Source organism: Euprymna scolopes, chromosome 8, assembly GCF_053919585.1.
Source record: "Euprymna scolopes isolate OS-2025 chromosome 8, ASM5391958v1, whole genome shotgun sequence".
NCBI lineage: Eukaryota > Metazoa > Mollusca > Cephalopoda > Sepiida > Sepiolidae > Euprymna > Euprymna scolopes.
In genome coordinates, this window is record NC_136489.1 from 79,705,919 (window position 1) to 79,720,420 (window position 14,502).

Consider the following 14,502-nt stretch of genomic DNA (forward strand, 5'->3'; position numbering starts at 1 on the left):
TGACCGCCCTTTCGGGTCCATGGCACAGTGGATAACGGTGTTGAATCTCTACAGTTCCAAGTGAGTATTGTCTGAAGATAGCGGTTTTAATCCTACCCGACGCCAGTCAGAAGATTACTTGGCCAAAACGTGATGGCACAACAACAACTATGGAAGGCAGTAATTACTGAAGATATAGTTGAAGATTCAGCATTCCTATCCCGTTGTGGTTAACCTTACGAAGGCCAGAGGAAACGTTGTGAAACAACAATTATAATAATGAAGATAATAGTCCGCAAATAAAATATAATGAAACCTATTTTTCAAAATAAATTAGCATGAAATGTCTACTACCATATTCATTGTTAAAAAGTTGAGAAAAAAAAATTTGTTATCCATTAATACTTGTGGAGAATAATTTTGATAGATTGTTACAAAATGTTCAAGCAAGATCATTTAAGATTGGAAAATATAAACCAGCCTGATTGACAACTTACAAAAATTCATGCGCCTAACATTTGCAAAACAGTATGAAGCCTACATACCTGAAGATTATTAGAGTATAAAAACTTTTCAGCGAAAAAAAGTCCATAAAGTATTGGAAACGCAGTAAAAATGTGGACATGTTGAATCTTCTTTATTTTCTAGAATAACGAGTCTCGAGTATCTGTGTGCCCTATCAGTTGTTATGCATAACTTTATGTCCAAAAAGAAACTGCTACTCTGGAGAGAACCAAGATCTTAGGAAAGATCTGCAGAAAAATCCATGGTGAAGAGGCAAATAAAAAAGGTTTCAGTAAATGGAATTATTGAAGCAGAATGTTAAAATGTGAATACATATATTTGCTAATTATAAAACTTTAGCAAAGTATTAGAAAGTTACAATGCAAGAAATGGAAAGTAGTTGGTGTTGAAAAATAAACATGATTTTCTATAAATTAAAGATATTTTATTTAATTTGCTGCATCCACTGCAGCAGTTTTATGACAATTTTCAGTCAACACGGTTATAGAGAAATTTGAAACTCCCATATACAGGGTGTCCACAAAGTCTGGCTACATTATGTAGCTAGACTTTGTTGGCAACCTGTGTGTGTGTGTGTGTATATATATATATATATATACACACACACACACACACACACACATACAGGGTGCCCACAAAGTCTGGCTACATAATGTAGCCAGACTTTCAGGACACTCTATATATATATATATATAAAGTAACCTTGTACTGCGTGTGGAATGGTCTACCATACTACTGACAATTTTTGGTCTACACACTTGAAACTTGAGGTATTCTGACCTGTGAAACAAATTTGATTGGTTTTTTAGCCAGTAAAAATAGCTAAGGAGTAAAAATTTTAAATATTGGAATTTGGCATGCATAAATCAACTAAATGTGTATCTCCTACACATGTGCAAATGTATGTGTAACTACATTAATTTTTAAAGTTTTGACATGCATATAAACTCAACTCAGAGGGTAACACTGGAGAGCTATGTTTTTGTTTTGATTCTAGCTGAGGGCACCCAAGTCAATTTTTTTTTATTTCAAACTTAAAACCACTACTATATATTGGGTACAATACAATAATCAATAGAAAATTGGCCCTATAATAATAAATACAAAATCTGCATAAATTAAAATCCATTTTATATGACGACAAGGCATATTTTACAACTGGGCCATATCTAGCGGGCTGCTAGTACATATTTATATATGGGTTGTGGAATTGCATCCACTAGCAAAAGATTGAGCTAATTTGTATATTCTTTTAAACATTTTAATACCCTATTGGTTTTTTCCTTTCATCTGGATTTTTAATTCAGAATTCACTTTTTTTTTCTTTTCTCTCATTTCATGAACTGTGCACTAAAAACTTTTGCATATGTGACTAGTTTTCATATAATGCAGTTTCAATTTATTCCAATACCAGCTTTGCTATAATATTCAATTTGCTAATATTATTCCTCTAATAAGAACAAATTTCTTTGAAACTCCACAAATTAAGAAAATCTTATTTGAATATCCAGCCAAACAATAAATTCTTGTAAAATATAACTTGCTGTCTTCAATTGTGTTCTATACCATATGTTCTATTTTCTATTTTGATTGTATTGAGCTTTATTTGGTTTAGATTACTATAGAAATAGTAATAGTCACTTTAAGTATACAGAAGCTTTTGGTTTGTTAACTTATTTTTTACTTTTTGATTTTATATATGGATGTATAGAAAATCATTTGTTTTCGTCTTCCTTTTTTAACACCAACTGCTTTCATTTCTTGCATTGATAGTTGTCTAATACTTTGCTAAATACACACAATGTTTCAAGCAAACTACATCTTACTATTAGATTAATTTAATTTCTATGTCTAGCTGAAAACAAGTTATGATATATAGAAAAGGTAAAATAATTTTAGCAATATTTTTAAACTGTAACTGCTAGCATCATCGTTATCTCAAATTTTTATAAATCATATACATTAAATACACAGCATTTTCTAATTAAAAGCAATAAGTGAAACATAAAAAATAAAACTGTACAAGACATCCATGAATTAAAGAAACTATTGCTACTCCCTCCACACCAAATTAAAGAAAACTGATTATGCTTGTCTCTAATGCTTATTTTCATTCTAAAAAGCATTGCAGAAGAGAACTTTAGAGTACAATGATAGAATAAGCTAGAAAGTTATTTACAACTAGTTCTCATCTCTTAGACAGAAAAAAAACGGATGTACAAATTGAGATAATCTTTCTGCTTTAGAAAAAATCCCAATAAGATATGTTGAATCTGAGACTATCAACAATAACCTGGTAATATCTAAAGATACTAGGTTACCAAGAATAAGCATTTGCACTGGTGAACGTTATTTTCAAATGGGGGGGGGGGGGTGGAGGGGAGGGATACAACACGAAAATCAACTTCATTCTAAAAAAAAAAAAAAAAAAGCCATTCACTTAAAAATGAACTTAACATTCAGAATTCAAACTACATTGTATTCATTAATCACAGATGGAAATGGAAATACATCACTTTAGTGTTCGTCTTAGAAAAGCAAATACATTAAAAAATTACAGAAGAAAAACTAATTGTAAATAACAAAATCTATAATACATTTTTGGGGATAATGATTAATTTCATCTTGCTTGTAATACTTACAAATTTCGATTGATGTAACCTTCAGCTAAACCTAGTTAACCTTGCAAATCTATGTGGAGTGAATGAACGGTTTAGTTTAAAATTCCATACAGATTAGGAAGTTCTAAAAGATACACTTGAAAGTTGGCAGTTATATTCAAAAACATTGTATACAACCAAGATGAGGATAGTAGTCCAAATAATATTTGGGGAGAGGGGGAGATATTTTTTAAGAGGTGAGGGGATAAAAAAAAGAATAACTGTACTTCGCTAAATCTAAAATATTACAAATCTAGTGTCTATGCTTAAGGATGATCATCCAATAAATTCTGCATACAAATGTCATTGCATATTAAAATGTTGACAAAAAAAAAAGTTATATTGCAAATTTTATTTTTGCATAAACTACTATTAACATTATAAATTAGCTCGACCTAAAAATGCTATCTCAAATTAGCATCAGATTAAGTTGCATATCAAGTATTTTGCAATATATATATATATATATATATATATATATATATATATATGTGCAATGCATTTCATATTGAAATAAATTAGAAAAAAAACATACTTGCAATCGAATATTTTATAAAAGCAAATAAAATTTGAAAAAAGAAAAGGGTGGATGAGATGATAAATATTTAAAACTTAATGAAACTAACATTTCAAAGTCATTTGAGAGGAAAACTAACAGGTATTGACATATTTGTAATTAAAAAGTTATAAGTTTTCAGAATTTTTTAATGTTCAGTTCTCCATATAGATCATAATAGTTGTGTAATTCTTTTTTTTATATAGGAAAACCAAAATGACAAATTACTATTAAAAAAAAAAAGGCCAGTAACAATGTTTCTAGAAATCGAAACTTGAGAATTGAATGAAAGTTGGAAGAAAGAATATTAATTAAAATGTATTGTACATTAAAATTGAAAGATGCAAACCAGAAAGATTATGTTTGATAACCAATGAGATTTATTTAAATGAGACAATTTAGCTTTAACTTCGACATGGGAAGCATGATGATATAATTAGGGCCACTGGTTTGACAAAAGATCTTAATCTTAGATAAAGAGAATGAAGCAATGAATACAACCAACATGCCTAGCTCACAAAAAATATACATATAGATACTGGACATTGTTTTTTTACATTATTCTATGAGAAAAATAAAATGGAATCAATAGGATTTTTGATCTTCCAACTGTTATAAAAATTGAAAATATGAAAGAAGATATCAATGAAATATTTAGAAAACAATAACTTCTATCAACTTACGACTACAAAGTATTTTATTTTTTACAGTTTCTTCTGTGTCATTGGAAAAGGAGGCAGCGTAGAACCAGAAGTAAAAGCAAAACAAGAAGAGAGCCATAATCAAAGGCAATTAAAATAACTTAGCGGAAGCTAAAGCTGGTGGAGAACACTGATCCTTTACAATCTAAAAAGGATAGCCAAAGGATCCATCAGCTACCATCTGCAACCAACAGCAAGAAAGCAAATAGTCAGATTTTTAATCCTCAGGGACAAAAGGGAGGGTCAGATAAGAAAAGTGAGGGGGGGGGGACAAAAAAAAAAAAAAAAAAACAGAGGGGGTCAATGATTACTTACGAGATATCCCCAAAAGCTTTAAAGGCATCCCGTAATTGATGGGTTTCAATATCAGGACTTAAGTCTCCAACAAATATATGGAAGTGCTCTGAAAGAAAAAAAGAGAGCAAAAATTAGTAAAAAAAATTAAATCGAATGTCAATTTAAATAATGGGATGGAGAGATGAAAGGCCTAAATCATGGTTTAAAAAAAAATGTTACCACTAAAATGAAAGCTTGTAAAGATATAGCAAAAAATTTCAAAATGGTTTGTTTCAAACATTAAAAAAGGATAAAAAAAACTAAAAGATTGTTTCATTATCTCGAGACAGAATTCAAAATTTAAAAAAAAAAATGTAAGCTAAAAACACGCAAATTTAGTTGACAAAATTAAAAATGTCTACAATAATCAGTTCAGACAAACAAGCTCTTCAGTTCAGAACCGTGAAGCAAAAATGTTAGGCGTTATATATATCATGAAAGAATATTAGTAAAAGTTATAAAAAGGATGTGTGTGGGGAGAAAAAACATGCAGATATTGAAATAGAAACTGGGGATGGGTTACAATTTAAGCAGTTCAGAAGAGTTTGAAAGTTTTTACTTACAAAACCTACAAAGATTCATTTTTATTAGTAGTAAGACCAATGATTGTTTAAAAAAAAAAAAAAAAAAAAATTGGAATTTGATTTAGCAAAAGAACTACCAATGAAGTAATTAAGTTTGCTATATGTGATAACCAAGATTCCGTTCTTGGTAACTATAATCAGTATTTACTTCCTCAAATGCATTTGTGTGAAAACCTGGAATCTCACTTTTTTACTTTCAATAATTGTATTTTAATTATTTGACCAACTTTACAAAAGATGCACCTGAAGGTAGGTAGGTTATGTGAGAATAACATTCAAATAGTTTAAGTGATCAAAACAATTTATCAATGTTCACCTCAAAAATTAAAAAAATATTCAAATTTGAATATTTCATTTGTTAATACCTATTTTATTTATGGCTTCACATACTTAGAATTATCATACTATTAATCTTACATCAGTGGGCTGAATTTTGATATTTTTATTACATAAATCAAATTTAAACATTTTTTTTTTAATCATGGCAGAGTAAATACTAAAATACAAGTTTGTATATCCAGACTTTACTTTGTTATAAGATAGCATTAATAAAAGTTCACTACTTGAAATAAAAAATATCTAACTTGTTCAATCATAAAATTAACAAAAACTTGTTCAGCATGTTTATGGTGGTACTATTATTTATTTTATAATTCAACCAGCCAAGCATGCAAGGTTCCCACCTCCACAGGTGAAAGATTTACTTTCACTTTGACTACTGTTTGTGCAAAAAAAGATTTTTAAATCCAAGGTGTGGTTATTGAGAAAATGCAAATGGATGAACGATTTTGCAGCAATTTTATTTACTCTATAATGGCTTCTAGGGGGCCAACCAAAGCTAATCCAGAAAATCCGTTCTAGCAAAAATTTACTTTCACCATGACTAAATTTTGTGCAAAATTTCAAAAAAATCCAAGGCGCAGTTATTGAGAAAAGTGTGAACAGACGAACAGGAATGAATTACGAGGTCCAATCCCTCCTTTGTTGGGGAGAACCAATAAGTACTTAAATGCTTTTAAAAATTACAGCAACTCTTTTTTTCATAGCCTTTTTTAAAGGAGATATTTTAATCTCAGTAATACACACATCAGCATGGTATTGAATTATATAAAAACAAAACAAAAAAAGCATGACATTTTTTTTTATTATTATTACACAAGTGCACTAATATAATCCATAAAGACACATTATTAGCTCTGAATTTATTTAGCAGCATTTTTACTTTACCATCCCTTATTTTAATCGTATTAAGCTTTTTGTTTTTTTTTTTGTTTTTTCACTTAAATTTACAAGAATTGATGAAACAAAAGGACTAAATTGTAAGGAGGGTGGACATGATAAATGCAGAGACGGGGAGGTCATAATCTGGCCACATTTTTTATTTGTTGTGCAAGAGATAGAAGAGAGGAATACTAATTAAACATTTGCTGTTATGTGACTTAATTTTTTTTTACCTTACTTCATTTCATATTTCACTACATTGCATTTTTGATATAAAATACAAATCTTATTCGATCAAAATAAAGTTTAAAATAAATTGTATCAATTTGCGATTTAACGCTACAAAATCTTCCAGGTCATTTTATCATGCTGGCATGTGTTTGTGCCAAATAAAATATATTCATAAAACAATCAATAAGTTTTTGTAAACTTATCAAATACTATCCTTGATTTCTCCTAAGGTTTTTTTAAGCACCCAATGGTTTTAGAGTTTGGGCACATGATGTTATTTCTTGTACAAATACATCTATGTTAAATGTCTGATTCTAACAGCTTAATTTCATTTGAACTTTCAGCAGGCATCAGTTTCCAATTTTCTCTTCCTATCATTAGTTGATGCTTATATTTGATGATTGGTTTAAGAATTGTTAATGTAATTTTTGATTGCTTCTTTTGCAAGTATGACAACCTCCTTTGTGTGCAGATCATGTAAGGATCAACATGGTCAGACTGGACAACAAGTCTGAGAAAACTATTTTCTTTTATCAAAACTTTGATAATTTCTAGCACCGTGTTTATGGCTTGTAAAGAAAAGTATTTTGAGGCATTCCGATTTGCTGATTGGGGGGGGGGGACTAATGAGGTTGCACTAGTTTTAAGATTTTTGATTTATCCAATACTAGCAAAGCTACCCGGTATTGCCTGGACCATTAAAAGAAACAAAATACATGTTAAATAGTATGTATAACATTTGTGCATCCAAAGCACTACCCACCCACCCCATTCTGAGGAATTTTTTTTTTTTTAAATGTTATTTCACCTTTTCGAAAACCTGCTCTATGGCGGATATTGAGCCCTTGTGATTATGGTTCCAGGGTAACATCAACAAAAGGATATGTTATCCCAGATCACGTGTTTAAGCCTTCATACCATTACTAAAACCGAACCCTAACCTCTTCTCCCAATAGAAAAATGTTTAAATTTCAATTTGAAAAAAAAAAATTTACTATATGATAATATAAAAAATAAAGTTTACTTCTTGATAATACAAAATAGGATTTCAGAATCTTTTTTCTTTTAAAAGGTTTTAAAATTTGTTTCTGGTTGTGTTTAAAGTCCTAAAACCACAAGATATATATAGAAAAACAAAGACGACATCATTAGCTGAAATCGAAACCAAAATATTCAGGTCTGAAGCCTATTGCAACCTATGAACTAATTGCAACAATCATTAGAAAATGATTTAAATTAATCTATTAGTTTTCAGGTCTTGGAATGGAAAGAAATGTACATATGCATGGATAAAAGCACACTCATGAACAATAAGAAATTTGACCACCCACCCCACCTATCGAAATTAATATTTTTTTTTTATTTTAGACATTATACATCCGGGCCAACGACAATCAATAAAATATCAACTCTGATTTTAATTTGTATTTTTTCAGTTTTAGTGAGATACACACACACAAGCTTTTCCTTTACATAATCAACAACAATTACAAGCATATGTATTGTCTTAAAATGTGAAATTATTCAATAGATTTCAGAATCCATTTGTTATATTAAAATGATGGCTATATTCATCATGACTTGTAGCATAGTTGATAGTCCCAATCAATGTCATATTCACCACCAGTCAAATAAGCTTTAAATGAATTATTGACAAGGTATACAGATTTTGACAAATTGACAATGAACAAATGCTTTGTTTTTTTGACAGGAAATAATAATATTGAGACAATGTGTTTGTACTTTTGACATTAACTTGATTTTTATTTACAATTACACAAACATATACTGAAATAATTGCAACAATGTGAAATAAACAAAACAATCTTAATTATATCCTAATTGTGAAATTAAATTTAACAGAATACATTTCATTTTCTTTAAATCATTTATTTTCATCCTTATTAAAAATTAACAAAAATTTTAAAACAGATTGTTGAATAGTTGTTTTCGGCTTTAAATTTTCATCTGTATGCAGATTATCATAGTCATCAACTTAGGAGTACAATTAAGTATAATCAAATGGTCGTAAAGCAGTTGGAACATAAGTCAGCGCAGATTAAATTACCATAAAAATATTAAACTATCACATTTTTATCATCCTGAAGTTATAATTTATGAAAATCTGATTATAAAAACAAGCTAATTTTCTCTTTACCTTTAAAACTCTTGAATCTATCTTATAAACAGTTTGATATTACATAAATATATAAGAAAAAATATTCTTAAGCAAATATGTATTGTCTCTTATTTTCATTACAAGAGATAAAACAACTTGACATTATAAAATGTAATTTTACTTACCAACCCCTATCCTTAAAATTTTTCTGCTAAACACTACAATGTTAGCTTGATTTCGTTTTACCAGAGAAACATGTCACAATGACCTGGCTATATATATATATATAATGTACCAATCTGCTCCCAAACCATTCATCCATGCAAACTAGATAAATGACTATCAAACATTACAGCCAAGATTGAATCCTTTAACAGTCGTCAGCTGTCAATGGCCTTTCTTTCTGTTTTGGCAGGCTGAGTAGTAGATAATGGCAACTTTCTCTTTTGACCATTCAAAACAAAAATACAAATGCCTAAGAGGATGTTCACTTAAGAGCTACTGAGTGATCAGCAATCATCAGCGGGTGTAGATGCAAACGTGATGGCATCATAGAAATTCATAATAGTCATGAAATTGGTCAATTGTAAACAACGATTTGTATGCATACATAAATGCTTGTATGCTTTTGCTGTAAAGTGTTTCTTAGCTAAAAATAAAAATATTTTTCACCTTTGATAAAGTCTTATGAAAAACAAAAGCACATAAATTATAATGTCTAATATTTGAAACAATTTTTTTTTATATTAAAAAGTATTTTTCAGATAAAAATATAACATCTTGTTGTATAACGTTCACCCTAGGAGGTTGAACCAACTCCCTCCTTTGGAGGAAGTGTCAAGGAAATAATATTAAATTTACAGGTGATCCCAAGTCAATCTTTTTCGTGTTAAAAAGATTTAACAAACATTCATGTTAAAACAAGACTTTTTTTTTTTTTTTTGCAATCAGTAAAAAGCAATCTATGAACACCTATGTTAAAGTTCAAACTGGTTTTAAAATTTCTTGTTTCTTTTTGTTTGTATGTATGCGGATAAGCATTTGATATCTAGTGCATAGTCTGATTGAAATAAACGTTTCAATTGCTCAATTCATAATTCTTTCATTTGTAGTAGGAAAAGATATCTCCAAGATCAATAATTAAATGAGGAAAGTAGCTGAACTTATCATAAAGTGCCTAAATGAAGTGCCCCCCCCTTTCCTTTCTTCTCCCTCTTCAATGACATAGATGTGAGTGTTTTTACACCAATCACCACCTTTTTAAGGGGTGTAATTTAAATATTTATCTTGGCCTGGAGATTCCATAATTAAATAAATTATTGCCTTCCACTAGCATTGTGGCTCGAGTTTTTTTCCATAGAATATTACCCAGCATTGCATTGGTTTTTAACTATACTGTTTGTTTTGTTAAACGTGATTATGAAAATTAAATTAAGATATTGTTTGTTCATTAAATTACACTTGTCATCAACAAGTTATTTTTTCTTTTAGTAGTAATACCAAATGACATACTGTTTAGTGCTGGACAAGGCACATTCTTAATCCGACAGTTGTTTTTAAATCAGTAATTAATTAGATTTCTCCTACATCAATCAATATAAAACTATGACTAGATTCAAAATAAGATTTTCTTTAAAATGGTATCTTAATATTTTTATATTAAGATTTGTATATTCAAAGAAAATGCAATTCTGCACTATGAACAACGAAACATACAGCCATGGTGTGTCTAAGAGCGGGAGATGATTTTTCGGATGCACACGTTTTAGATCAGTTCATATAAATACTTGACATGCAAGTTCTACTAGTTGATGAAATTTCATATTTTTAAAACAATAAGAAAAGAATTTATCAGAATTTGGACAAAATCCATGAAGACACACATTACTAGTTCTTAACTTATTTAGCAGCGTTTTTACTTTACCATCCCTTATTTTAATCGTATAAAGCCTTTTTGTTTCGTTAGAACAGTCAAGTTAGAACCATTTTGAAATTGAGACTTTCTAGTAAAAAAATAAATTTAAAAGATAGAAACTTTGTTCAAACGGTATATAACAGTCAATATATTTTGTTAAAAAATTTGAAAAGAATTGGTTAAGTTTTTACATGCGCATTGACAGAAATGATAGCAAGCAGCGAGATTTGATTTTTTTGAAAATGCGATGTCATCAACAAAACGTTTGTTTACAAAGTGGCTTACAGCAATAAAGTATACATTTTTATTTTTATTTATTTAGAAAACAGTTCTGGATTATGAAAAGAAAAATATTTTTGGTAATGTTTTATTTTAACATAAGATTTTTTTTTTTTTTTTAATATTCAATTCAAACAATGTTACCATGCTATATTTTTTTTTAAATAGTATTTTAAAGTTAAATTCAAGTTTTATGATATATATTTTTATTAAATTGTTAGGTGAAAATACAGAATTACAAAAGACCCTTCCCCATTATTTCAGCACAGTAACATAAGTGCATAAGTACCAAAAGTTTGTGTAAAAATAAATGAAAAACAGGTTTAAATGGGATAGGAATGTTTAAGATTTAAGATGTAAGATGTAATGTAATCATTTTTTATAGATATTTATATTATATTCTGTTACTGTTAATTAATAAATACTGAAAATTTCATTAAATTTGGTTGATTTTTTTTTAAATTTTGATGAATTATTAAGTGGGGGGGTGCAACTCTAAAACAGTACTCTAAACTTCTGAAACACTTTATTTAGAAACCCATTGGAGATAAGGTGTTTTGTAATTGTTCTGAACTTTCACCAAATAATTAAATAAAGAATAATTATATTGAACTAACGTTATTTTGAAACCTATTCTTAACATGAGAAGAGAGTGTTTTGTAACTATTCCGGACTTTCACTTAACAATGTAAAAAGAATATCACCAAACTGGAATTTAACTTGAAAATAATATTACAAAAATAGCGCTGTAATTTTATTTTGATAAAAAATTGTTTTTGTTGAATGATAATTAAAACAGCCTCACTCGACACCATTTTTTATGAAGTAAAAAATAATTTCAACCTAGTTAAAATACACAAACCACTCTAGTTAGATAAAAGAATAACTCATCTTGCCTATGATACCATTTATTGGGTTTGTTTTATAATCCACAGAGGTATGAAAAAGTGGTTAAAAAACAAACATATAACAAATAAATACCAAAGGCAAGTTACTCTTCTACCTACCTCAATAAATTTTTGGTCTTGTAAATGTTTATTCTATTCAAAAAGCAAATAGTGGGAAGCATTAGATGAGAACAAGAAAAAATAACTTAGGTCTCTTTAAATCATTGAAGTCTCGACAATGATATAAAAAAAATTAAAAAATTATACAAAATAGTGATAGAAATCCACATGATAATTGTCACAGCAACTTAAAGCCATTAAAATGAAAATTATGCTAATTATTAGTTTAATGTATTTGAAAATTCTAATCTGTAGAAAATGTCCTTTAATTTTATATGCTATAAGCCACATTTTGTTAATTTTTTTTAATCATGTCGTGGTGCCCATCATGAATTTCACGGTCGCTATCTTGGAGTTCTCATGACGTGATAATGACAAATGATAATGTCCATCAGAATAATACTTCATATGATAAAGCCTTATTTTTCTTAGCTGTTTTTATGTTTCCCACTTAAAGCCATGAAAATGAAAATGAAATATGCTAATTAGTGTGCTAATTAGTCTGTAAGTTACCGAGTGAGATGGTCATAAATACAGCCATTTGAACCTTTATGGAGTTTTGATAATATGTTCAAAATTGCATATCTTAAAAAGATCTCAAGATACAGCCTTTTAAAGATGAGTTCGTCTGTAAATTGTGCAAACTTCCTACCATTTTTACTCACAAGATTATATGCATTTGAATAGAACTGACTTAAGACAAAATGTCCAGTGAACCATGCATTTTTTGATACTCTGATTAGTCATAACTAATTCTAATGGACCAATGTTAAAAAAATAAACATAATATTTCTTTGATTTTTATGCTCTCTCAATAATGCTCGATTTGAGTTTATTCAATTTAAAAAAAAAAAATGGCGTGGTAATGATACTTTTAGCTAGTTTAAGATAACTTTATGTTGAATCCAAAACTAGCAGTTTTGTTTAATCAAGTTAACTTTATAAGTCTATCGGGTTTTTTTTTTATCACGTTTACAATGTAGAGTTTGCATACACCATTACATGACTTATTTTATCCTTTTAGATAGAAATAAAATGATTGAAAAGAACCTGCAAAAATAAGCGTAACACATTCTGCTACAACTGTGGCAGATAAACCACTGTTCATAAAGCATGCTTATCAAACATCTTGGTATTAAACTTGGTGATTAGAATAACAACAACACGTGTAAGGCATGCACAAAGTTGCCTGCAGTTGTGAAATTACTGTGGTTTGGAGGGAGCCGATAGATCTTAGTACTGCTGATGTGTTTGAGATCCTAATCTGGAATCGACAAGTCGTCCTTTGTCTTCAGCGAATTTTCTCATCAAGAAATAAAGTGATATGAAAACAAAAGATGCTGTTCTTAAAATGAGCAAAATGATTCTCCTCACAATCTCTGAAAATTTTATGAACTGTTACCATCTAAATTGACAGATAATAACCTCTCCACATTTTATAAAGTTCACTTAAATTTTGTTTTTTAAAGACTGTGTGCTGTATAGATATTCCAGCTTCTACACAAAGCTGGAATATCACAGCAGAAAACAAAAATCCGGTCCTGCCGCACAACAAGCTTGTCTCTGTACTCCTTGCTAACTTGACTATACACGAGAAAAACTATAAAGCTATGAAATACATGTTGGAGAACATTTGCTATGATCAAAATAATTTCATTCACTTCTGTTGACCTCAAGATGGTGATGGGAATTGCTAGGATAGCAATCAGGTTTTACCAAGTACCCATACTTTCTTTGCATGTGGGATAGTAGACTGAGCTTGTTTGTGTGAGAGATGGATGCCTTGCTAAGTAAATCGACAAGATTTACTGTCTACCAATGCACATCATGTTCAGCACGATTAAACAATTCACAAAACTCTTGGACAAGGATGGTTATGGCTTCATTTACTTGTGCAAGGCTTTTCCCATTTTAACCATAGACATGTTGAAAGCTAACATCTTTGGTGATTCTCAAATATGCTATTATATCCAAGATTCTTAATTTAAAAACCTAATGAACAAAGTCGAACTGAAAGCATGAAAGACTTGTTCTAACCAGAAGAAACTGATGACAACAAGGCTAGAAAGTAGGCAGAACTTAATATGCAAACTACTTTCAGAAACTTCAAATGCAATATAAGCATCAAAATGCATTTTCACATATTAGGTTGACGCAAAAGTTCCTGCAGAATTTTTAATTTCAAATAAGTTTACATTATATCTTTACTTTATATACCATTTTAAAGAATGTTTTTTTCTCTAATTGTTTAATTTAAAATTGTCTCTTTAGAATGTTGAATGTAAGACGAAAAAAATTTTATTTCAATTCAAACTAGACTAAACAACTGCTGAAACAGCACAAAACGTTTGGCCCAGGAACCACTACTGAACACAGCACAATGGTGGTT

The 14,502-nt window shown here is 29.4% G+C and overlaps 1 protein-coding gene across 38 annotated transcripts in view; it reads right to left on the reverse strand.

The window, feature by feature from the left end:
• The window catches only part of LOC145283618 (nucleolysin TIAR-like), a 110,537-nt gene that overhangs the window by 24,120 nt on the left and 71,915 nt on the right, over nt 1–14,502 (reverse strand). For all 38 annotated transcript variants that reach the window (XR_013868656.1, XR_013868654.1, XR_013868648.1 and 35 more), the window contains one exon: nt 4,737–4,824. Coding sequence is in view for 10 of the 38 variants with exons in the window: in XM_080132563.1 (XP_079988689.1) it covers nt 4,737–4,824 (88 nt within the window). In the remaining 28 variants the exon portion in view is untranslated. The remainder of the gene's footprint in view (nt 1–4,736; nt 4,825–14,502) is intronic.